A 26,382-nucleotide genomic window follows, 5' to 3' on the forward strand; every position below is an offset into this window, starting at 1 on the left:
CAATTAGCCTTTTAAAACGATAAACTTGGATTAGCAAACACAACGTGCCATTGGAACACAGGACTGATGGTTGCTGATAATGGGCCTCTACGCCTATGTAGATATTCCATAACAAATCAGCCATTTCCAGCTACAATTTACAACATTAACAATGTCTACACTGTATTTCTGATCAATGTGTTATTTTAATGGACAAAATTGCTTTTCTTTTGAAAACAAGGACATTTCTAAGTGACCCCAAACTTTTGAACGGTTGTGTGTGTGTGTGTGTGTATATACAGTGGGGAGAACAAGTATTTGATACACTGCCGATTTTGCAGGTTTTACTACTTACAAAGCATGTAGAGGTCTGTAATTTTTTATCATATGTACACTTAAATTGTGAGAGACGGAATCTAAAACAAAAATCCAGAAAATCACATTGTATGATTTTTAAGTAATTAATTTGAATTTTATTGCATGACATAAGTATTTGATACATCAGAAAAGCAGAACTTAATATTTGGTACAGAAACCTTTGTTTGCAATTACAGAGATCATACGTTTCCTGTAGGTCTTGACCAGGTTTGCACACACTGCAGCAGGAATTTTGGCCCACTCCTCCATACAGACCTTCTCCAGATCCTTCAGGTTTCGGGGCTGTCGCTGGGCAATACGGACTTTCAGCTCCCTCCAAAGATTTTCTATTGGGTTCAGGTCTGGAGACTGGCTAGGCCACTCCAGGACCTTGAGATGCTTCTTACGGAGCCACTCCTTAGTTGCCCTGACTGTGTGTTTCGGGTCGTTGTCATGCTGGAAGACCCAGCCACGACCAATCTTCAATGCTCTTACTGAGGGAAGGAGGTTGTTGGCCAAGATCTCGCGATACATGGCCCCATCCATCCTCCCCTCAATACGGTGCAGTCGTCCTGTCCCCTTTGCAGAAAAGCATCCCCAAAGAATGATGTTTCCACCTCCATGCTTCACGGTTGGGATGGTGTTCTTGTGGTTGTACTCATCCTTCTTCTTCCTCCAAACACGGCGAGTGGAGTTTAGACCAAAAAGCTCAATTTTTGTCTCATCAGACCACATGACCTTCTCCCATTCCTCCTCTGGATCATCCAGATGGTCATTGGCAAACTTCAGACGGGCCTGGACATGCGCTGGCTTGAGCAGGGGGACCTTGCGTGCGCTGCAGGATTTTAATCCATGACGGCGTAGTGTGTTACTAATGCTTTTCTTTGAGACTGTGGTCCCAGCTCTCTTCAGGTCATTGACCAGGTCCTGCCGTGTAGTTCTGGGCTGATCCCTCACCTTCCTCATGATCATTGATGCCCCACGAGGTGAGATCTTGCATGGAGCCCCAGACCGAGGGTGATTGACCGTCATCTTGAACTTCTTCCATTTTCTAATAATCGCGCCAACAGTTGTTGCCTTCTCACCAAGCTGCTTGCCTATTGTCCTGTAGCCCATCCCAGCCTTGTGCAGGTCTACAATTTTGTCCCTGATGTCCTTACACAGCTCTCTGGTCTTGGCCATTGTGGAGAGGTTGGAGTCTGTTTGATTGAGTGTGTGGACAGGTGTCTTTTATACAGGTAACGAGTTCAAACAGGTGCAGTTAATACAGGTAACGAGTTAAAACCGGTGCAGTTAATACAGGTAATGAGTGGAGAACAGGAGGGCTTCTTAAAGAAAAACGTACAGGTCTGTGAGAGCCGGAATTCTTACTGGTTGGTAGGTGATCAAATACTTATGTCATGCAATAAAATGCAAATTAATTACTTAAAAATCATACAATGTGATTTTCTAGATTTTTGTTTTAGATTCCGTCTCTCACAGTTGAAGTGTACCTATGATAAAAATTACAGACCTCTACATGCTTTGTAAGTAGGAAAACCTGCAAAATCGGCAATGTATCAAATACTTGTTCTCCCCACTATATATATATATATATATATATACATACATACATACATACATACATACATACATACATACATACATACAGTGGGGGAAAAAAGTATTTAGTCAGCCACCAATTGTGCAAGTTCTCCCACTTAAAAAGATGAGAGAGGCCTGTCATTTTCATCATAGGTACACGTCAACTATGACAGAAAAATTGAGAAAAAAAAATCCAGAAAATCACATTGTAGGATTTTTAATGAATTTATTTGCAAATGATGGTGGAAAATAAGTATTTGGTCACCTACAAACAAGCAAGATTTCTGGCTCTCACAGACCTGTAACTTCTTCTTTAAGAGGCTCCTCTGTCCTCCACTCGTACCTGTATTAATGGCACCTGTTTGAACTTGTTATCAGTATAAAGACACCTGTCCACAACCTCAAACAGTCACACTCCAAACTCCACTATGTTCAAGACCAAAGAGCTGTCAAAGGACACCAGAAACAAAATTGTAGACCTGCACCAGGCTGGGAAGACTGAATCTGCAATAGGTAAGCAGCTTGGTTTGAAGAAATCAACTGTGGGAGCAATTATTAGGAAATGGAAGACATACAAGACCACTGATAATCTCCCTCGATCTGGGGCTCACGCAGATCTCACCCCGTGGGGTCAAAATGATCACAAGAACGGTGAGCAAAAATCCCAGAACCACACGGGGGGACCTAGTGAATGACCTGCAGAGAGCTGGGACCAAAGTAACAAATCTACCATCAGTAACACACTACTCCGCCAGGGACTCAAATCCTGCATTGCCAGACGTGTCCCCCTGCTTAAGCCAGTACATGTCCAGGCCCGTCTGAAGTTTGCTAGAGTGCATTTGGATGATCCAGAAGAGGATTGGGAGAATGTCATATGGTCAGATGAAACCAAAATATAACTTTTTGGTAAAAACTCAACTCGTCGTGTTTGGAGGACAAAGAATGCTGAGTTGCATCCAAAGAACACCATACCTACTGTGAAGCATGGGGGTGGAAACTTCATGCTTTGGGGCTGTTTTTCTGCAAAGGGACCAGGACGACTGATCCGTGTAAAGGAAAGAATGAATGGGGCCATGTATCGTGAGATTTTGAGTGAAAACCTCCTTCCATCAGCAAGGGCATTGAAGATGAAACGTGGCTGGGTCTTTTAGCATGACAATGATCCCAAACACACCTCCCGGCAACGAAGGAGTGGCTTCGTAGAAGCATTTCAAGGTCCTGGAGTGGCCTAGCCAGTCTCCAGATCTCGACCCCATAGAAAATCTTTGGAGGGAGTTGAAAGTCCGTGTTGCCCAGCGACAGCCCCAAAACATCACTGCTCTAGAGGAGATCTGCATGGAGGAATGGGCCAAAATACCAGCAACAGTGTGTGAAAACCTTGTGAAGACTTACAGAAAACGTTTGACCTGTGTCATTGCCAACAAGGGGTATATAACAAAGTATTGAGAAACTTTTGTTATTGACCAAATACTTATTTTCCACCATAATTTGCAAATAAATTCATAAAAAATCCTACAATGTGATTTTCCGGATTTTTTTTCCTCATTTTGTCTGTCATAGTTGACATGTACCTATGATGAAAATTACAGGCCTCTCTCATCTTTTTAAGTGGGAGAACTTGCACAATTGGTGGCTGACTAAATACTTTTTTTCCCCACTGTACATACATACATACATACAGTGGAGAAAGAAAGTATTTAGTCAGCCACCAATTGTGCAAGTTCTCCCACTTAAAAAGATGAGAGGCCTGTAATTTTCATCATAGGTACACGTCAACTATGACAGACAAAATGAGGAAAAAAATTCCAGAAAATCACATTGTAGGATTTTTTATGAATTTATTTGCAAATTATGGTGGAAAATAAGTATTTGGTCAATAACAAAAGTTTCTCAATACTTTGTTATATACCCTTTGTTGGCAATGACACAGGGCAAACGTTTTCTGTAAGTCTTCACAAGGTTTTCACACACTGTTGCTGGTATTTTGGCCCATTCCTCCATGCAGATCTCCTCTAGAGCAGTGCTGTTTTGGGGCTGTCGCTGGGCAACACAGACTTTCAACTCCCTCCAAAGATTTTCTATGGGGTTGAGATCTGGAGACTGGCTAGGCCACTTCAGGACCTTGAAAGGCTTCTTACGAAGCCACTCCTTCGTTGCCCGGGCGGTGTGTTTGGGATCATTGTCATGCTGAAAGACCCAGCCATGTTTCATCTTCAATGCCCTTGCTGATGGAAGGAGGTTTTCACTCAATCTCACGATACATGGCCCCATTCATTCTTTCCTTTACACGGATCAGTCGTCCTGGTCCCTTTGCAGAAAAACAGCCCCAAAGCATGATGTTTCCACCCCCATGCTTCACAGTAGGTATGGTGTTCTTTGGATGCAACTCAGCATTCTTTGTCCTCCAAACACGACGAGTTGAGTTTTTACCAAAAAGTTATATTTTGCTTTCATCTGACCGTATGACATTCTCCCAATCCTCTTCTGGATCATCCAAATGCACTCTAGCAAACTTCAGACGGGCCTGGACATGTACTGGCTTAAGCAGGGGGACACGTCTGGCACTGCAGGATTTGAGTCCCTGGCGGCGTAGTGTGTTACTGATGGTAGGCTTTGTTACTTTGGTCCCAGCTCTCTGCAGGTCATTCACTAGGTCCCCCCGTGTGGTTCTGGGATTTTTGCTCACCGTTCTTGTGATCATTTTGACCCCACGGGGTGAGATCTTGCGTGGAGCCCCAGATCGAGGGAGATTATCAGTGGTCTTGTATGTCTTCCATTTCCTAATAATTGCTCCCACAGTTGATTTCTTCAAACCAAGCTGCTTACCTATTGCAGATTCAGTCTTCCCAGCCTGGTGCAGGTCTACAATTTTGTTTCTGGTGTCCTTTGACAGCTCTTTGGTCTTGGCCATAGTGGAGTTTGGAGTGTGACTGTTTGAGGTTGTGGACAGGTGTCTTTTATACTGATAACAAGTTCAAACAGGTGCCATTAATACAGGTAACGAGTGGAGGACAGAGGAGCCTCTTAAAGAAGAAGTTACAGATCTGTGAGAGCCAGAAATCTTGCTTGTTTGTAGGTGACCAAATACTTATTTTCCACCATAATTTGCAAATAAATTCATTAAAAATCCTACAATGTGATTTTCTGGAGAGAGAAAAATCTCAATTTGTCTGTCATAGTTGACATGTACCTATGATGAAAATTACAGGCCTCTCATCTTTTTAAGTGGGAGAACTTGCACAATTGGTGGCTGACTAAATACTTTTTTCCCCCACTGTGTGTGTGTGTATATGTGTGTATATATATATATATATATATATATATATATATATATATATATATCTATCTATCTATCTATCAGGCCCTGATTTGAATACCACCAGTTTGTGTTCATAAGGCACCAAGCATAAGAAAACGGACTGCAACAGGGAGGGACTATCTGAATGTGTCAATAAGAAACGCACATTTTCGTTTTCTGTCGAATAAACATTTTCCTTTTGATGCCTAATGAACACAACCGTGGTATACAGTGTATTATGATGAGTGGTAACGGAATTAATGATGTCTCTCTTCCAGGGGTAGTATCCAACCCAATGGTGCAGCAGCCCATGATGTCAGGGGGTCTAGACGCCGGCTCCCCCATCACCTTCCCCGAGGTCGAAAACGAGGACCCCCGAGTTGCCATTGACGCCAACGCGGGGGGCGGCATTTGGGGTTTCTTCAAGGTACGTCTTTTTCAGTAATTTCGGTAGGGCAGTGGATGTTTTTACGCACCTGACACTCAAAGTAATGTGAACACACACAGTAGTAAACATCAGCGTCGTGTTCATTAGGAGAAAGTTTTATAATGTTGTACGACGGAAATAGACGTTTCTATTTCATAAGTCCAGGTAGTCCCTCCCTGTTTGACAGTTTTCTTTGGTTTCATGCCCAATGAACACGACCCAGGCAACACAGCAGGGCTGCCTTTTTAAAAGCAGAAAACGCTCACTAAACTCAACGAGACCAATGCTGCGTTTACGAGGTAGACGGCAGGCGGCAAACCGGATGTCATTGTTTTCAATGAGAGCACGACGTTAATTGCCGTTGAGGCTGGAGGTGAATGCCATCAGAAGCCACAGTAGACGGGACTTGCCGCCAGAGTTCAAATATTTCAACTTTTGCCGTCTGCCGTTGTGTTCTTCCTGATGTTGATTTGCACTGTTTGTTTACTGAAATCACCATAGCAACAAATACTGTCATGCTGGCTTGCTTTTGCCGTTAGTCTTTCTTGCTTTTTATTGTGTCCTTCGTCAAAACGCAGCATAAGTCAATATTGCAAAGACAGGCGGTGTCAGAGGAAGGCCCTAAAAACTGTCAAGAAAGCCACCCAGGTCATAGACTGTACTCTACTACCGCACGGCAAGCGGTACTGGAGCGCCGAGTATGGGGCCAAAAGCTGAACATTTTATTTATTTTTTATTAACCCATCCACCACACCCCCTCTCCGGAGCACACAAATATATTGTTTTGTTTTTACAGCTTTTTTCACGGTAAAGTCTACAGCTGTTGTATTTGGCGCATGTGACATAAGATATGATTTGGCTTGATACAGATGAGCTCTTAGCTCTTCTTCCTGCAGAATAGCGCAGCATGTTTCAACCTGATGTATCAGGCCTTCAGATCAGTATCATGTCTTTGCACTTCGTTAACACCTTTCCTGCTTATTAAACAGTTCCTTGTCTCTTTCTTCAGTCACAAAAGAGAACAAACACGTTAACTTTTCCAGCCCGTTTCCCAGACACTGATGAAGCCTACACACAAAAAAATAATGCTTTCTCGAATTGGAAGTGTTTTCAATCACGTACTAGGTATAATCTGTGTCCGGAGAAACCGGCCCCTTGACATTTTAACTAAATCTCTTCGTCTACTTTATAAAACACTCACGGTCCAAATGTAATTTAGGCTGCTTTTACACAGGCAGCCCAATTCTGATCTTTTTTTCACCAGTTGGTCTTTTCCCTAATCAGATCTGCTATTTTGACAATAATTGGGCAAAAGATCAGAAGTGGGCTGCCTGTGTAAACGCAGCCATTATGGCTCAAACGTGTCATACACCCTCTTCAGTCAATGTACTGCCAGAACCCAATCGCCAGTCGCTCAATACGTCATACACAACAGCCTGTATTGGGGAAACACTTTCCTGGACTACATCCATAAATTGGGTGCTAATGCTATCAGTGTTGCGTCCAGATGACTGGGCTAATACGTCTGGTGCTAATGTCTAGGGCTGAGGCCCAAAGGGTACTTTATTTCTAAAGAAGTGCATTATAAAGGGAATTGGGTTTCAGCTCTTCTTCCTCCTATTCGTCTGGCTGGCAGGGAGGACTGTGGTATGCCTCAGACAGTTAGCTGTGCTGCTCCTCACGACAGTCTCCCTAACGGTATCCATCCAGTTTATACTGGGAATAAGGCCTAACGGTATCCATCCAGCAGGGTTTCTGTTAGGAAAATGTGGCGCTGTACATTTGACCGGCAACATTTTAATTTACCAGACATTTGAGAATCTGACAGACCCAGGGTGTGAAACCTGATTAGGGCGTCCACCCACGGTGCTCAGAATGACAGAAATCACATTTAGATTATGGTCATTCATATTAACAAAACATGCAAGTCGAGGATACTACGATGTGCGGTCCTTCTTAACGAATTCTGATGTGCACTTTGAAGACATTAGAATAACTGTCCACATTCACTTTTCCTCAGCTGACAAGACGAGTAACGAACCGCAAAATCACTGGCCTATGTCAATCTACTATCCCCCATAGTAGAAAAGTTGACCTATTCTATTGGTCAGCTTATCGAGAAAGAAATAGCCTATTCCAAACAGACTCTGGGACAGTTGTGGGACGATAGATCCCAAATCCATCCAACCAGTGGCCTCGGCTCCATTTTTTTTTTTTTTTAAGCATTGAGTCTGATGCAACAGATCAGAATGTTTAGTTTAAAATGTTGATAAACTATTTCCTCACATTATAAGCGCAGCAATGTGCACAAGGCAGTAGACTAGGCGTTAATGTTCATTCTATAATGTAATTAGAGGGAAAACACTTGTCAAAAGGGCACTGCACATGCCAGCGGTTTCATGTGACAGAGATGAAAATATCTGTTAGACATTTAGAAAGATCTTAACAGGATACTTTGAAACAAGGTTAGACATGCCTCATACAGTGCATTCAGAAAGTTTTCAGACCCCTTTTTCCACCATTTTTTATTTTGAATAAATGTGCAAAAAAATCTAAACCTGTTTTCACTTTGTCATTATGGGGTATTGTGTGTAGATTGATGAGAAATGTTTTATTTAATCCCTTTTCGAAAAAGGCTGTAACTTAACAAATTGTGGAAAAAGTGAAGGTCTGAATACTTTTTGAATGCACTGTACTGTACACGCGGCAATTTTAATTCCATAAAATTATGCAAATGAACCTATAGACCGATAAGCATGACCAGTCAAATGTATTTACATCGACTGGTATTTCCATCCATGAGTAATCAATAGGCTAAAAAGCATTATTTCGCAATGGGATTTTTTTTTCTTCTGCAAGATAATTGGCCAGTGCCAATTTTATCTGCTTTTCTATTTTTTTATAGGCCAAAATCCGGCTATTACCGGCTAACGGAAACCCTGCCATCCAGTCTTGTTTGGGAGTACATGCACATTGCGCACTGGCAGGTAGTCAGGCAGGCACAAACGCTCACAAGCTGTTGGTTCAGCAATTGGACGTGTTCAGGGTTCCCTCGACTTTGTTTTGTCCTGAAACCACCCCTGGTGTACGGACTCATGAGAGAGTTAGTGATGGTGTGTTCTTATACAGTTACATTAGATTTATTTTGAAACAACTGAGATACAGATCTCTTGACCAATACTTTTTTTGTATAAAACCAAGTGAAAAAGGAACTTTGAAACAGTCGCTCAGCCTAACATAATTTATTTCAAACATTGTACCACCTGTAGAAGTAATGAGCTATGACACTAATTAGCTTGGATCATTCGCGCATTCATTGTCACACTAATTAACATAACGTCTTATTTCAACAAATCAGTTAAGGAGATCAAATGGCAACCAGCCTTAGAACATGTTTTAAGTGTGTGTGTGTGTGTGGCTGTATGTCTGTGTCATCCTCAGGGCGTGGCAGGTAACCACATGGTAAAGACGGTCCTGGATAAGACCAAGCACTCAGTGGAATCCATGATCACCACTCTGGACCCAGGCATGGCTCCATACATCAGTAAGTCAACACCATCACTTCCTATTTATCATGTATTTAACAATGGTGAAGCTAGGGTTGGGGTTAATCAATTCAGGAACTGAAATTCAAATGTTATAATTGGAAAAAAAAGGCTTTTTATTTTTGTTGACTTCTCGACAAACGGAAAAGGAGAAGCAATTGTTTTCTTTTTTTATCACTTCCTAAATTGAGACTTACATTTTAATTGAGCCCAACCCAGTTAAACTCACTCTAGCTAGCCAATGCTTACATCAATCCCTCGCTTTGAAATCCATTACAGGAAGTGTGCAAGTGCACACTTTGGGGAGAAGGGTGGAGAATTGGGACGAAGCCAATAGCCGCTTAGCCATTATCGCCCTATATCTGTGCAAGCCAATGGGTGCGTCCCAAATCACACCCTATTTCTATGGGCCCTGGTCAAAAGTAGTGCACTATATAGGGAATAGGGTGCCATTTGGGAAATAACCAATGTGTGCTGGTGCCAGAAAAGCTCAACATGCGATTACCTCCTCTAAATAAGAACTTGCCACTGACTTAAGTCTGAACATTCCTTGCGGGACATACAGGATAATATCGCTTGTTGAGACTCTCGATTTTCAAACTCGTCTTGGGCTAGCATGCATTCTCCTTCATGGATACAGTGAATCAATAATGGGTAAGCGACTATTGTTTAATCAGTATTGTTTGACTATTTTAAACTAAATGTGTTCCTTTGACCTTGTACTACATTAAATTAAAAACCCACTGGGTGTGCAGGCTTTTCTTCCTGCCCAGCATTAACACACCTGATTCACCCCATCAAAGGCTTGATGAGTAGGTTGTCACCAGTGGTGTAGTGCTATATATTTTTTATATATATTTTTAGATGAGCAAAACAAATAATTAAATGTCATTGTTTTTCAGTCAGGTTGTACACACAAATAGCCTATTGAATATTATTATAGATAAAATCATCCTCCAATTGCAACGTCTGCCTATGCCACACACCTTGTCTCAAGAAAATGTTATATTTTTAAGACCCTCAAACACCAAGTTAGGCATATGCTACCTAATTTCAAAATAGGCCATTTATCACGGTCAATCGAGAATTATAATTCTTCACGTTTTTCCGGTGAAATGTCCAAACTGCATGCAAACTATTAGCCTTTCTTCTAACCCTTTTCTGTTTAAATCAAAGCATAGCACGCTGTTGCGTTTTGGAAACAAATGTTACTATTCAGCTTCAGATAAGAAATTACTGAGGTGATGTTTTTGGTTTAACATATTATAGGCCTATATGCTGTTATATTCAGGTCTTATGTAAAATGCTAATTAGTCAAACGCCTATGTGATCTTGCTAGACATTGATTCAGCTTTGATCTAACTTTACTAAACGAGCACCATTGTGAGAAGTGATGATCTTCTACTTGTAATAGTAAGTGATGAGAAGGACTATTAGGCGTTGGCAACAGATTTTGATGAGGGTTATTTTAAGCGATTTTGAGCGCCCTTCTAATCGTGGTGCTGTAAGGACAGCACCGTAACCAAGTGGTCACATCGTTCTGGGTTCCACTGCGCAAGAGGTGGTCTGTACAGTTTTATGAACATCAAGGCAGCCGCAGGGAATTTGGATCCTAGATCTCGTTGGTGTAATAAGGTTCATGTGGTGGATCAGTTTGTCTGCATACGCAATAGAGGTGGTATGTTTCTGTAAGCTAAGCACTCGGACAGTAGGGCGACTTCAAGTGCGTCGTACAAGAGCCCCAACTCCATAACAAACTGTTTTGAGGACAGACGGTTGAGCAACCCCTTGTAGTTTTCTGTCTGTGGCTGTTCTGTTTACGTCGGTTTTGGCCCGGTCAAAGTGGTCAAGCCTCCGACCGACGGGCCTGTTCATACGCCTACACTGAGTCTCCAGGATCAGAATTGGATGAGCACTGCCTTTTTAAGAATGTACAATCTCTCTTTTTCTATTGAGGTGTCCTGGCGAATAGGCAGCAGTACGATGATCCGGTCAAGTCAACCTTGGGACACAAAAGGGCATAAGTTAAGGATATAGGCTACACACATTGGCATCAGTGAATTGCATTTTCAGCAGTTGAATGCAAAGGAATAGAGTTCTCAGTGGAATGACTGTCAATCTGATGGCAACATCTCTGGACTATCAGTGGTTTTAGATGGGAGTGGGCACAGAATTAAATATACACTCACCCAGTTTTATAGGTACACCTATCTAGCCTCCAGAACAGCCTGCATTCTTCGGGGCATGGATTTTACAAGGTGTGGCGTTCAAACGTTGCTCAATTGGTATCAAGGGACCTAACGTGCCAGGAAAACATTCCCCACACCATTACACCACCGGCACCAGCCTAGCCTGTACCGTTGATAACAGGCAGGATGGGGCCAAGGACTCATGCTGCTTATGCCAATTCCTGACTCTGCTGTCAGCATGACGCAACAGGAACTGGGATTTTTCAGACCAGGCAACGTTTTTCCACTCCTCAATTGTCCAGTGTTGATGATCACATGCCCACTGAAGCCTCTTCTTGTTTTTAGCTGATAGGAGTGGAATCTGGTGTGCTTGTCTGCTGCAATAGCCCATCTGTGAGAAGGACAGACGAGTTGTGCGTTCCTAGATGGCGTTCTGCCCACCACTGTTGTACTGCGCTATTATTTGCCTGTTTGTGGCCCGCTTGTTAGCTTGCACAATTCTTGCCATTCTCTTTTAACCTTTCTCATCAACGAGCCGCTGACTGGATGTTTTTTGTTTGTCGCACCATTCTTGGTAAACCCTAGACACTGTCGTGCGTGAAATGCCCAGGAGGCTGGCCGTTTCTGAGATACCGGAACTGGCGTGCCTAGCACTGACGATCATACCACACTCAGTCACGTAGGGAACTTGTTTTGCCCATTCTAATATTCAATCTAACAGTAACTGAATGTCTCGATGCCTGTCTTTATATAGAAAGCCACGGCCACGACTCACTGTCTGTAGGAGCGAACCATTTTCGTGAACTGGGTGGTGTATCTAATAAACTGGTCACTGAGTGTATATATGTATCTCTATGGGAGTCAGGGCTATAGGCCTAATAGAATAAATAATTAATTAGAATGAATAAAAGAGGATTGATGTAGAGAAGTGAGTGTGTTTAATGGAGGCAGGACCCGGGCAGGACCTTGTGGTACGGGTTAGGGGGAAGGTGTTGTGGGAGATGATTGGTTGGTAGATTAAGTTGATTAAACCAATGCCTATGCGTTGGGAGTTTATCCCGGTCTTTCTGTATTGGCTAACAAAGACCAAGTTTGACGCATTTGGGAGGAAGTGTCTGGGAATGAGATTATTCCTGTATTGACTGTGTCTGTCTGTTTTAGAGTCGGGCGGGGACTTGGACATCGTGGTGACGTCAGACAAAGAGGTGAAGGTGGGGGCGGTGAGAGATGCCTTCCAGGAGGTGTTTGGCATGGCCATGGTGACCGGGGAGGCCGGCCAGTCCAACATCGCCCCGCAGCCCGTTGGCTACGCAGCCGGAGTCAAGGTCAGCTGTCTATCACGTTCCCAATATCTCAGACACTGGTGTGTATTTATGTATTAGTGCTAATGAAGACGTATAATGCCTTTTATAGTTCGTTTGTTTAAAGTGTGATCTGGGTATGTATTGCAGTTCTTTATACATAATGTACAGTGCATTCGGAAAGTAATTCAGAGCCCTTACATTTTTCCACATTTTGTTACGTTACAGCCTTATTCTAAAATTGATCACATTATTTATTTATCGATTTACACAAAATACCCCATAATGACAAAGCGAAAACAGGTTTTTAGACATTTTTGCTCATTTATAAAAAAATTAACAGATAAATCAAATTGTATTTGTCACATACACGTGTTTAGCAGATGTTATAGCGGGTGTAGCAAAATGCTTGTGCTTCTAGCTCCGACAGTGCAGTAATATCTAACAAGTAATATCTAACAATTTCACAACATATACCCAATACACACAAAACTATTAAGGAATGGAATTTAAGAATATATACATATATGGACAAGCAATGACAGAGCGGCATGGACTAAGATACAGTAGAATATGATAGAATACAGTATATACATATGAGATGAGTAGTGCAAGATATGTAAACGTTATTAAAGTGACTAGTATTCAATTTCTTAAAGTGGCCAGTGATTTCAATAGGCAGCAGCAGCCTCTAATGTGCTTGTGATGGCTGTTTAACAGTCTGATGGCCTTGAGATAGAAGCTGTTTTTCATTCTCACGGTCCTAGCTTTGATGCATCTGTACTGACCTCGCCTTCTGGATGATAGTGGGGTGAACAGGCAGTGGCTCGGGTGGTTGATGTCCTTGATTATCTTTTTGGCCTTCCTGTGACATCGGGTGCTGTAGATGTCTTGGAGGGCGGGTAGTTTGCCCCCGGTAATGCGTTCGGCAGACCGCACCACCCTCTGGAGAGCCCTGCGGTTGCGGGCGGTGCAGTTGCCGTACCAGGTGGTGATACAGCCCGAAAGGATGCTCTCATACTTTATTTACGTAAGTATTCAGACCCTTTGCTATGAGACTCGAAATTGAGCTCAGGTGCATCCTGTTTCCATTGATCGTCCTTGATGTTCCTACAACTTGATTGGAGTCCACCTTTTGGTAAATTCTATTGATTGGACATGAGTTGGAAAGGCACACACCTGTCTATATAAGCTCCCACAGTTCATGTCAGAGCAAAAACCAAGCCATGAGGTCAAAGGAATTGTCCGTAGAGCTCCGAGACAGGATTGTGTCGAGGCACAGATCTGGGGAAGGGTACCAAAACTTTTCTGCAGCATTGAAGGTCCCCAAGAACACAGTGGCCTCCATCATTCTTGAATGGAATAAGTTTGGAACCACCAAGACTCTTCCTAAAACTGGCCGCCTGGCCAAACTGAGCAATCGGGGAAGAAGGGCCTTGGTCAGGGAGGTGACCAAGAACCCGATGGTCACTCTGACAGAGCTCCAGAGTTCCTCTATGGAGATGGGAGAACCTTCCAGAAGGACAACCATCTCTGCAGCACTCCACCAATCAGGCCTTTATGGTAGTGGCCAGACGGAAGCCACTCCTCAGTAAAAGGCACATGACAGCCCGCTTGGAGTTTGCCAAAAGGCACCTAAAAGACTGACCATGAGAAACAAGATTCTCTGGTCTGATGAAACAAAAATTGAACTCTTTGGCCTGAATGCCAAGCGTCATGTCTGGAGGAAACCTGGCACCATCCCTACAGTGAAGCATGGTGGTGGCGATGTTTTTCAGCGGCAGGCACTGGGAGACTAGTCAGGGTTGAGGGAAAGATGAATGGAGCAAAGTACAGAGAGATCCTTGATGAAAACCTGCTCCAGAGCGCTCAGGGCCTCAGACTGGGGCGAAGGTTCACCTTCCAACGGGATGACAACAACCCTAAGCACACAGCCAAGACAATGCAGGATTGGCTTCGGGACAAGTCTGTGAATGTCCATGAGTGGCCCAGCCAGAACCCGGTCTTGAACCCGATCGAACATCTCTGGAGAGACCTGAAAATAGCTGGGCAGCGATGCTCCCCATCCAACCTGGCATCTGCAGAGAAGAATGGGAGAAACTCTCCAAATACAGGTGTCCCAAGCTTGTAGCATCATACCCAAGAAGACTCAAGGCTGTAATCTCTGCCAAAGGTGCTTCAACAAAGTACTGAGTAAAGGGTCTGAACACTTATGTAAATGTAATATTTCAGTTTTATGTTGGATAAATTAGTAAACATTTCTAAACCTGTTTTCGCTTTGTCATTATGGGGTGTTGTGTGTAGATTGAGGGGAAAAAACAATTTAATCAATTTTAGAATAAGGCTGTAACGTAACAAAATGTGGAAAAAGTTAAGGGGTCTGAATACTTTCCGAATGCACTGTAGAATCGTGAGTATCCCAATACATATCATATCGTAATGATGTCGTATTGTGAGGTCCCTGGCAATTCCCAACCCTAGTGTGTGTGTGTGTGTACCTGTTTGTTAAAACAGTCATTGGTCTTAAAGGCTAGCTTCACACACCTGTTCTCTATGGAAGCAGATGGTGTTTTTGTCCAATTCTATTTAGGCAGCAATGCAGCATCCTCTCAGTGAAGGAAACTCCTTAAGAATTAAGACAGACACAGAGGGACTCTGATTTACCTACAGCTGCCATGTAAAACACCACAGACCCAGACTGACAAATGCTGTTCTACTGCAGCAACAAGCTTTGTTTTGAAAATTCTTCTACATGCGGTATACGCTCTGATCAGTGTTAAGTCATCCAGAGAAGTGTTTTGTGTGTATGCGTGTGTTCAAGAGATTGTGTGCGTGTGTTTCCTCTTGATTCTCGATGTCTCACCACAGGAGAGATGTTAGGCAACAGGCTGGATGGTGGCAGGCGACGTGTGTTGTCTGCCTTGCTCATATTCAGCGATGGATGTCTTCCACTTGTTGACGCAAAATTGTTTTGTTACAGCCTAATGCTGTGTAAATGCTTGAGTTGTGTAGTGCTATTCACTGGTAATTTTCCACATCTGTCCAGTAACCTCTTTACATACCACACAGAGGAGTAGTTTATTACTGGCTCATTATCTATAGGGCACTAAAAGCCAGGTGGAAATCTAGTTTCCTCTGGTTAGGCTTTAAACATCACCTTTAGACATACAGGCTGTGAGAACTGGTTAGAACCTGTTCTCACTTGTATTATTTTTCTAAGGAAGTGGAGCCAATTACCCCTCTAGTAATTACCCCTCTATATCTCTATAGTAGGCTTGCCTCCCCCTTGGAGGGGTTTTTACAATCTTTGAGATCCTCTCTGGTTATATCCTGAGAATTCCTTTCCAGTGAGTCTTGAAAGTTACTCTCCAGGTTCTTCCTGAGGGAGTGATCTTCCTTGCAGTTGCTCTAATAAACCTCTTATTATCGATAAATGAGTTCTGCCTGATTCCTCAAACTGATGTGTCTGTCTCCACAGGGGGCCCAGGAGCGCATCGACAGCCTGCGGCGGGCGGGCGTCATCCACGAGAAGCAGCCCGTGGTCTCTGTGGAGAACTTCATCGCCGAGCTGTTCCCTGACAAGTAAGCACAGTGGGAGAAAATACCCCTTAAATCTCAAATCCCCTAAAGACGCACATTTCACACACATTCATTTCATACACTCACTTTCATACACCCTCATTCACACAAACATTCACGATCATCCATGCACGCACACCCTCTCGCACTCCCTCATTTCACTGCACACACTCACAGCATTCCACACACATTCCCAGCTGACTCCAATGTAAGGATGTGTTCAAATGACCAAGTTAGATTTTTCCCTTTTTTGATCTCCCTTGTTGCACAAATGTGTAACTCTCTCAAACAGCCTGCCCATCTCCCCTCTCAAATGTACCATTGGGTCCAAAAACCTCATCATAGATGGTGAATGCTGTTTCATAACCGTTCCCATTATCACTTTTAAAATGGATTATCATTTTGGAATGGTCTGAAATGAATGTTTACGCAAAGGATTATAGCACTCTGTGAGTAGTGAGATGGAAATGATAAATGTTTCAAATGCGTGAGTGTTAATATTCTTTCTGGATGCACCTCCAATTTATTCTATCTTTACTTTATTAAGCTTTAATCGTTTATTTTTTTCTGAAATGCTGATTCTGAACTCTTCCAAAAGCGTTTCATTTGTTTAATTAAAATATCAAAGATTGTGTTTAAGATTATAAATTTACCAAAAAATGTATTAAAAAAAATATCTATATACAGTGAGGGGAAAAAAGTATTTGATCCCCTGCTGATTTTGTACGTTTGCCCACTGACAAAGAAATTATCAGTCTATAATTGTAATGGTAGGTTTATTTGAACAGTGAGAGACAGAATAACAATAAAAAAAATCCAGAAAAACGCATGTCAAAAATGTTATAAATTGATTTGCATTTTAATGAAGGAAATAAGTATTTGACCCCCTATCAATCAGAAAGATTTCTGGCTCCCAGGTGTCTTTTTATACAGGTAACGAGATGAGATTAGGACCATACTCTTAAAGGGAGTGCTCCAAATCTCTGTTTGTTACCTGTACTGAGAAGTGGTCTGCAAAACCAGTCCTTTATTGGGGGTGTCTTGCTAATTGCCTATAATTTCCACCTGTTGTCTATTCCATTTGCACAATAGCATGTGACATGTATTGTCAATCAGTGTTGCTTCCGAAGTGGACAGTTTGATTTCACAGAAGTGTGATTGACTTGGAGTTACATTGTGTTGTTTAAGTGTTCCCTTTATTTTTTTGAGCAGTGTATTTTTAATTCTTCAAAGTAGCCACCCTTTGCCTTGACAGCTTTGCACACTCTTGGCATTCTCTCAACTAGCTTCACCTGGAATGATTTTCCAACAGTCTTGAAGGAGTTCCCACATATGCTGAGCACTTGTTGGCTGCTTTTCCTTCACTCTGCGGTCCAACTCATCCCAAACCATCTCAATTGGATTGAGGTCGGGTGATTGTGGAGACCAGGTCATCTGATGCAGCACTCAATCACTCTCCTTCTTGGTCAAATAGCCTTCACACAGCCTGGAGGTGTGTTGGGTCATTGTCCTGTTGAAAAACAAATGATAGTTCCACTTAGCGCAAACCAGATGGGATGGCATGTCGCTGCAGAATGCTGTGGTAGCCATGTTGGTTAAGTGTGCCTTGAATTCTAAATAAATCACAGACAGTGTCACCAGCAAAACACCCCCACACCATCACACCACCACCTCCATGCTTCATGGTGGGAACCACACATACAGAGAGCATCCATTCACCTACTCTGCATCTTACAAAGACACGGTGGTTGGAACCAAACAAATCTCACATTTGGACTCATCAGACCAAAGGACTGATGTCCACCGGTCTAATGTCCATTGCTCGTGTTTCTTGGCCCAAGCAAGTCTCTTCTTCTTATTGGTGTCCTTTAGTAGTGGTTTCTTGCAGCAATTCGACCTTGAAGGCCTGATTCACGCAGTCTCCTCTGAACAGTTGATGTTGAGGTGTGTCTGTTACTTGAACTCTGTGAAGCATTTATTTGGGCTGCAATTTCTGAGTCTGGTAACTCTAATGAACTTATCCTCTGCAGCAGAGGTAACTCTGGTTCTTCCTTTCCTATGGCGGTCCTCATGAGAGCCAGTTTCATCATAGCGCTTGATGGTTTTTGCGACTGCACTTGAAGAAACTTTCAAAGTTCTTGAAATGTTCCGTATTGACTGACCTTCATGTCTTCAAGTAATGATGGACTGTCTTTTCTCTTTGCTTATTTGAGATGTTCTTGCCATAATATGGACTTGGTCTTTTACCAAATAGGGTTATCTTCTGTATACCACCCCTACCTTGTCACAACACAACTGATTGGCTCAAAAGCATTAAGAAGGAAATAAATTCCACAAATTAACTTTTAAGAAGGCACACCTGTTAATTGAAATGCATTCCGGGTGACTACCTCATGAAGCTGGTTGAGAGAATGCCAAGAGTGTGCAAAGCTGTCATCAAGGCAAAGGGTGGCTACTTTGAAGAATCTCAAATATAAAATATATTTTGATTTGTTTAACACATTTTTGGTTAATACATGATTCCATATGTGTTATTTCATAGTTTTGATGTCTTCACTATTATTCTACAATGTAGAAAATAGTAAAAATAAAGAAAAACCCTGGAATAAGTAGGTGTCCAAACTTTTGACTGGTGCTGTATTATATATTAACCTTTATTTAAACAGGGAGTCACATTGAGAACTATTTTACAAGAGAGCCTTGTATTTGTTTACAAATAAAACCCAATACATAAATAAAACGCAACAGCCCTACATATACAGTGAGGGAAAAAAGTATTTGATCCCCTGCTGATTTTGTATGTTTGCCCACTGACAAAGAAATTATCAGTTTATAATTTTAATGGTAGGTTTATTTGAACAGTGAGAGACAGAATAACAACAACAAAATCCAGAAAAACGCATATCAAAAATATTATAAATTGATTTGCATTTTAATGAGGGAAATAAGTATTTGACCCCCTCTCAATCAGAAAGATTTCTGGCTCCCAGGAGTCTTTTATACAGGTAACAAGCTGAGATTAGGAGCACACTCTTAAAGGGAGTGCTCCTAATCTCAGCTCGTTACCTGTATAAAAGACACCTGTCCACAGAAGCAATCAATCAATCCGATTCCAAACTCTCCACCATGGCCAAGACCAAAGAGCTCTCCAAGGATGTCAGGGACAAGATTGTAGACCTACACAAGGCTGGAATGGGCTACAAGACCATCGCCAAGCAGCTTGGTGAGAAGGTTGGTGCGATTATTCGCAAATGGAAGAAACACAAAAGAACTGTCAATCTCCCTTGGCCTGGGGCTCCATGCAAGATCTCACCTCGTGGAGTTGCAATGATCATGAGAACGGTGAGGAATCAGCCCAGAACTACGCGGGAGGATCTTGTCAATGACCACAAGGCAGCTGGGACCATAGTCACCAAGAAAACAATTGGTAACACACTATGCCGTGAAGGACTGAAATCCTGCAGCGCCCGCAAGTCCCCCTGCTCAAGAAAGCACATATACAGGCCCGTCTGAAGTTTGCCAATGAACATCTGAATGATTCAGAGGAGAACTGGGTGAAAGTGTTGTGGTCAGATGAGACCAAAATCTAACTCTTTGGCATCAACTCAACTCGCCGTGTTTGGAGGAGGAGGAATGCTGCCTATGACCCCAAGAACACCATCCCCACCGTCAAACATGGAGGTGGAAACATTATGCTTTGGGGGTGTTTTTCTGCTAAGGGGACAGGACAACTTCACCGCATCAAAGGGACGATGGACGGGGCCATGTACCGTCAAATCTTGAGTGAGAACCTCCTTCCCTCAGCCAGGGCATTGAAAATGGGTCGTGGATGGGTATTCCAGCATGACAATGACCCAAAACACACGGCCAAGGCAACAAAGGAGTGGCTCAAGAAGAGGCACATTAAGGTCCTGGAGTGGCCTAGCCAGTCTCCAGACCTTAATCTCATAGAAAATCTGTGGAGGGAGCTGAAGGTTTGAGTTGCCAAACGTCAGCCTCAACCTTAATGACTTGGAGAAGATCTGCAAAGAGGAGTGGAACAAAATCCCTCCTGAGATGTGTGCAAACCTGGTGGCCATCTACAAGAAACTACTGACCTCTGTGATTGCCAACAAGGGTTTTGCCACCAAGTACTAAGTCATGTTTTGCAGAGGGGTCAAATACTTATTTCCCTCATTAAAATGCAAATCAATTTATAACATTTTTGACATGCGTTTTTCTGGATTTTTGGTTGTTATTCTGTCTCTCACTGTTCAAATAAACCTACCATTAAAATTATAGACTGATCATGTTTTTGTCAGTGGGCAAATGTACAAAATCAGCAGGGGATCAAATACTTTTTTCCCTCACTGTACATTACAAATAAAACACACTATAATAAAGCACTATAATAACACACTAATGGGCGGCAGTTAGCTTAGTGGGTAAGAGCGTTGTGCCAGTAACCGAAGGGTCGCTGGTTCTAATCCCCGAGCCGACTAGGTGAAAAATCTCTGTGCCCTTAAGCAAGGCACTTAACCCTAATTGCTCCTGTAAGTCGTTCTGGATAAGAGCGTCTGCTAAATGACTAAAATGTTAAATAAATGTAATAAAACACAATACACAACATTAAACAGATATAAGAAAAGCGATCGCATTCTGTAATTTAAGTCTCCAATCAATCATGTTAAATGCCTGTAAGGCATCACATTATCTAATTGCAAGGAATTCTGCGTATTGTTCCACACAAGGGGCAAAAAAACTAAAAGCAGATTTTCCCATATCTGTGGAGACCAAAGGGATCTTCAGTTACCCATCCCTGAGAACGGGTTTGGTAATTTGTATGTCTAAATGTAATCAATGAAGTAATGTACAGAAGTTTCTGCAAGACTGCTTTGTAAATAAATAAGAGTGCAGCTCTCTTCTTACAAAGGTCCATCCCACATTTTTGTAAAGAATACAATGATGAATCTTAAAACCGTCCCCAGTGATAAAACGTATTGCTGAATGGAATACTGAGTCCAACGGTTTCCAAACAGAGGATGCCGCATGCATATAAATAATGTCACCATAGTCTATTACAGGGAGGAGCTGTTTGAACAATCTTCTATTTTCAGAACTGAGGCAGGAGATGGATGGATGGATGGATGGTGAGGGGAAAAAAGTATTTGATCCCCTGCTGATTTTGTACGTTTGCCCACTGACAAATAAATTATTAGTCTAATTTTAATGGTAGGTTTATTTGAACAGTGAGAGACAGAATAACAAGAACAAAAATCCAGAAATACGCATGTCAAAAATGTTATAAATTGATTTGCATTTTAATGAGGGAAATAAGTATTTGACCCCCTCTCAATCAAAAACATTTCTGGCTCCCAGGTGTCTTTTATACAGGTAACGAGCTGAGATTAGGAGCACACTCTGAAAGGGAGTGCTCCTAATCTCAGTTTGTTACCTGTATAAAAGACACCTGTCCACAGAAGCAATCAATCAATCAGATTCCAAACTCTCCACCATGGCCAAGACCAAAGAGCTCTCCAAGGATGTCAGGGACAAGATTGTAGACCTACACAAGACTGGAATGGGCTACAAGACCATCGCCAAGCAGCTTGGTGAGAAGGTGACAACAGTTGGTGCGATTATTCGCAAATGGAAGAAACACAAAAGAACTGTCAATCTCCCTCGGCCTGGGGCTCCATGCAAGTTCTCACCTCGTGGAGTTGCAATGATCATGAGAACGGTGAGGAATCAGCCCAGAACTACACAGGAGGATCTTGTCAATGATCTCAAGGCAGCTGGGACCATAGTCACCAAGAAAACAATTGGTAACACACTACGCCGTGAAGGACTGAAATCCTGCAGCGCCCGCAAGGTCCCCCTGCTCAAGAAAGCACATATACATGCCCGTCTGAAGTTTGCCAATGAACATCTGAATGAATTCAGAGGAGAACTGGGTGAAAGTGTTGTGGTCAGATGAGACCAAAATGGAGCTCTTTGGCATCAACTCAACTCGCCGTGTTTGGAGGAGGAGGAATGCTGCCTATGACCCCAAGAACACCCTCCCCACCGTCAAACATGGAGGTGGAAACATTATGCTTTGGAGGTGTTTTTCTGCTAAGGGGACAGGACAACTTCACCACATCAAAGGGACGATGGACGGGGCCATGTACCGTCAAATCTTGGGTAAGAACCTCCTTCCCTCAGCCAGGGCATTGAAAATGGGTCGTGGATGGGTATTCCAGCATGACAATGACCCAAAACACACGGACAAGGCAACGAAGGAGTGGCTCAAGAAGAAGGACATTAAGGTCCTAGAGTGGCCTAGCCAGTCTCCAGATCTTAATCCCATAGAAAATCTGTGGAGGGAGCTGAAGGTTAGAGTTGCCAAACGTCAGCCTCAACCTTAATGACTTGGAGATGGTCTGCAAAGAGGAGTGGGACAAAATCCCTCCTGTGATGTGTGCAAACCTGGTGGCCAACTACAAGAAACGTCTGACCTCTGTGATTGCCAACAAGGGTTTTGCCACCAAGTACTAAGTCATGGTTTGCAGAGGGGTCAAATACTTATTTCCTTCATTAAAATGCAAATCAATTTATAAAATTTTTGACATGTGTATTTCTGGATTTTTGTTGTTGTTATTCCGTCTCTCACTGTTCAAATAAACCTACCATTCAAATTATAGACTGATCATGTCTTTGTCAGTGGGCAAATGTACAAAATCAGCAGGGGATCAAATACTTTTTCCCTCACTGTATGTATATGTGTGTGTGTGTGTGTGTGTGTGTGTATATAAAATAGATTTCAGCTTCTTTGTCAAGTTTTCAATATGTTTTTCAATAGACAACTTGTCATCAATCCACATATCCAAGTACTTATAGTGAGAAACTTGCTCCATTTGGAGTGCAAATACACAAGTCCTCAGGGTCAACATTACGAGACCTAGAGAACAGCATAAACTTGGTTTTATTTTCATTTAACACTAATGTAAGATCAGTAAGTGATTTTTGGATCGAGTCAATCATGCTGAAGGTCACGAATGGCCTGCTGCACTGAAGAGGCACAGGAGTAAAGAACTGTCTTCTGCGTAGAGATGAATGTTACAGGCGTTAACAGTATTTCCAATGTCATTTATATACAACGTGAACAACAATGGCCCCAAAATCGAACCCTGGGGTACCCTTTAAGCACGTCAAGAAATTTGGATTTAACCCTGTCTATCATAATAGCCTGTAGTCTATCATAAAATAACAAAGCAGTCAGGCTGCATTTGATAATTCCGTGGCATATCATATATGGTTGCATTATGCTACCTATGCATTGCAATGTAAAGAAATGGTTATCATTCTGGAACTTTTCTAATACAATTTTGAAAATGCATTTTTCTTGAAACCCTTTTACCCTCTTAAATATTTTATTAGCCCAAATTTATTTGATACAGTATCACGATTTTAAGATATAGGCTATTGCTTTCAGTCTCCTGGCCAAAATGGGTCAACTGATTGTGACTTCAATACCCAAGCTTCCCTTTTCTCTCTCTCCCCACATTTGGAAGATACTGAGCTAGGGTGTGTTGCACTCTGGCAGGGTCCAAGAGCATGAGTCTTCTTGACAAACTTTTTCAGAAATCAGATAAAACGCCCCTTTCATCCAGCACAACACCAAAAATAACCCAATGTCCCCAGAAGGCTCTACTAATCTAGCATACCTCACCTCACCTTGCTACACATGTCAAAACTCTCCCATTTCCCCCTCAGAAAATCAACTGTGAAACCTGTGAAGTTTGGCTAGACTGCTGATGTCCCCACAAGGCCAGTAATGTGCTTTAGGGCATTAAAACAGATAAGCTCTTTTGACCTCGACCTTGAATGCCTTTACCTTATCACCAAGTAGCAGAGTGGCTCAACCTCCCAGAGGGCTTCCTCAAATGACCAGAATGTTGCTGGCCAAGCCAAGGACCAGAATGTTGCTGGCCAAGCCAAGGACCAGGATGTTGCTGGCCAAGCCAAGGATAAAATGGCTGTGTTTACACAGGCAGCCCAATTCTGATATTTTGCCCAATTATTGGCAAAAGAGCTGATCTGATTGGTCGAAAGACCAATTAGTGGAAAAAGATCTGAATTGGGCTGCCTGTGTAAACGCAGCCGTTATGGCTCAGACCAGCTCCCAGTCATTTTAGACTGCTAGAGTAAGGGCCAATGAACCAAATAAGATTGTCATCACAGGGGTAGAATACTATATGGAGGAGCATGGACAGTTAATTAGACCAGGGTTGTGTTCAGGTTGTCAGTCGAGAGGTGAAGAAGGTGTGGCTGTTAGTTAATTAGTTGTATCAGGTGTGTTATTGGTGGTCTGGAACATCCTCTCTAGCATCCAGTTTTTGGTGCTGCTCACTGCTTTGCATTGTTAGATGGTTGCAATTGATGGACGATAACGTTTAGCTATTGGTTCCCCCTCCCTTCACTGCTACTACCTGTCAACCTAAATCCAAAAGTGTGATTTGCTCATTGTCTGCTTATTGATTAGTTTCACTCTGTTGTCTGAACCTGTCTTGCCTGCATTGTGCTCCATACACCATGCTTAAAGGTGCAATGTGCAGAAATCGCTCCGCCATTTCCTGGTTGCTAAAATTCTAATAGTTAGCTTAATTTCAGTTCGAGACAAAACAAGCCGTCATTGTGTAGACAATCATTGTGCCATCTAAACCTCTGTGAAATATATTTTCCATAACCAAAAATATTGTATTTTCAGCTGTTTGAAGCTGGTATACAAAACCAAAAGTAAAAGATGCAAAAACTAAACTTAAAAACAGGATGCATAGAAATAGCGCACATAGAAGAGATTTTACATTTTAGTCATTTAGCAGACGCTCCTATCCAGAGCGACTTACAGTTAGTGAGTGCATACATTTTCATACCGGCCCCCCGTGGGAATCGAACCCACAACCCTGGCGTTGCAAGCGCCATGCTCTACCAACTGAGCTACACAGGGCCTTGAGATCTACCTCTTCTTAGACTTTCTTTCAATGAGAGTGACAGATCTACAGTCAGTGGCAAGTTTATTAGATACATCACCCCATTCGCGAAAATGGAGGTCGAAGGAGAATGGCAAGAATCGTGCAAGCTAACAGGCGGGCCACAACCGGGCAAATAACGGCGCAGGACAGTGGTGTGTAGAACGCCATCTCGGAACGCACAACATGTCGGTCCTTGTCACGGATGGGCTATTGCAGCAGAAGACCACACCGGGTTCCACTCATCAGCTAGAAGCGGCTCCAGTGGGCACGCGGTCACCAACACTGGACAATTGAGGAGTGGGAAAAACAGTGCCTGGTCCGACGAATCCTGGGTTCCTGTTGCGTCATGCTGATGGCAGAGTCAGGATTTGGCGCAAGCAGCATGAGTCTGGTGGCAGTGGTGTAATGGTGTGGGGAATGTTTTCCTGGCACACGTTAGGTCCCTTGATACCAATTGAGCAACGTTTCCGTGCCCCAAAGAATTCAGGCTGTTCTGGAGGCAAAGGGGGGTCCGACCCGGTACTAGATAGACCTAATAAACTGGCCACTGAGTGTATAACTCACATTTATATGTCCATTATTTCAGGTCGCCCAAAAAGTTCAATATTGCAGCTTTAACAGTGCTGTTTTTCTGTGACTTTCCAGATGGTTTGACATTGGCTGTCTGATCCTGGAGGATCCTGGAGCTGGCATTCACATTGAGACCTTCACTCAGGCTACTCCACTGGCCTTGGAGCACGTCCAGCAGGTAGGAGCTCACAGCTGCCACTACTGCACCCTCATGTTAATAGTACAGTTCACCCCCACAACACAATGACGCTCCAATTAATTACATTTATTTAATGTATCTCTTAATGTGGTTGCATGTGTTATCAATGTTAGATTGCTGTTAGCACTCAATGTTAGCACATACCATACACTTGTGTCTATTGAAAAAGTAAAATGGAACTTTGGGATGGAGTTTTAGCCATCACTGTAACGACAGGCTGCTGCTACCCATTGTACCATAAGTGGCCCTTTTCAAAATTCGACCTGTCAAAGCAGTAGCATGGTGTTGCATTGAAATAGAATTTCGTAATGTAAACTTAATTGCCTTGACTTAAAACTCTGTGAAAATGACAGTCTTTCGG

At 42.7% G+C, this 26,382-nt stretch overlaps 1 protein-coding gene across 1 annotated transcript in view; it reads left to right on the top strand.

Moving 5' to 3' along the window:
* Window positions 1–26,382, top strand: part of prrc1 (proline-rich coiled-coil 1) — a 35,824-nt gene that overhangs the window by 7,037 nt on the left and 2,405 nt on the right. The window contains exons 4-8 of the mRNA XM_041897495.2: window positions 5,497–5,645; window positions 9,087–9,189; window positions 12,541–12,704; window positions 16,159–16,262; window positions 25,898–26,000. Coding sequence (XP_041753429.2) covers window positions 5,497–5,645; window positions 9,087–9,189; window positions 12,541–12,704; window positions 16,159–16,262; window positions 25,898–26,000 — 623 coding nt within the window. The remainder of the gene's footprint in view (window positions 1–5,496; window positions 5,646–9,086; window positions 9,190–12,540; window positions 12,705–16,158; window positions 16,263–25,897; window positions 26,001–26,382) is intronic.

This window comes from Coregonus clupeaformis, unplaced genomic scaffold, assembly GCF_020615455.1.
Source record: "Coregonus clupeaformis isolate EN_2021a unplaced genomic scaffold, ASM2061545v1 scaf0391, whole genome shotgun sequence".
NCBI lineage: Eukaryota > Metazoa > Chordata > Actinopteri > Salmoniformes > Salmonidae > Coregonus > Coregonus clupeaformis.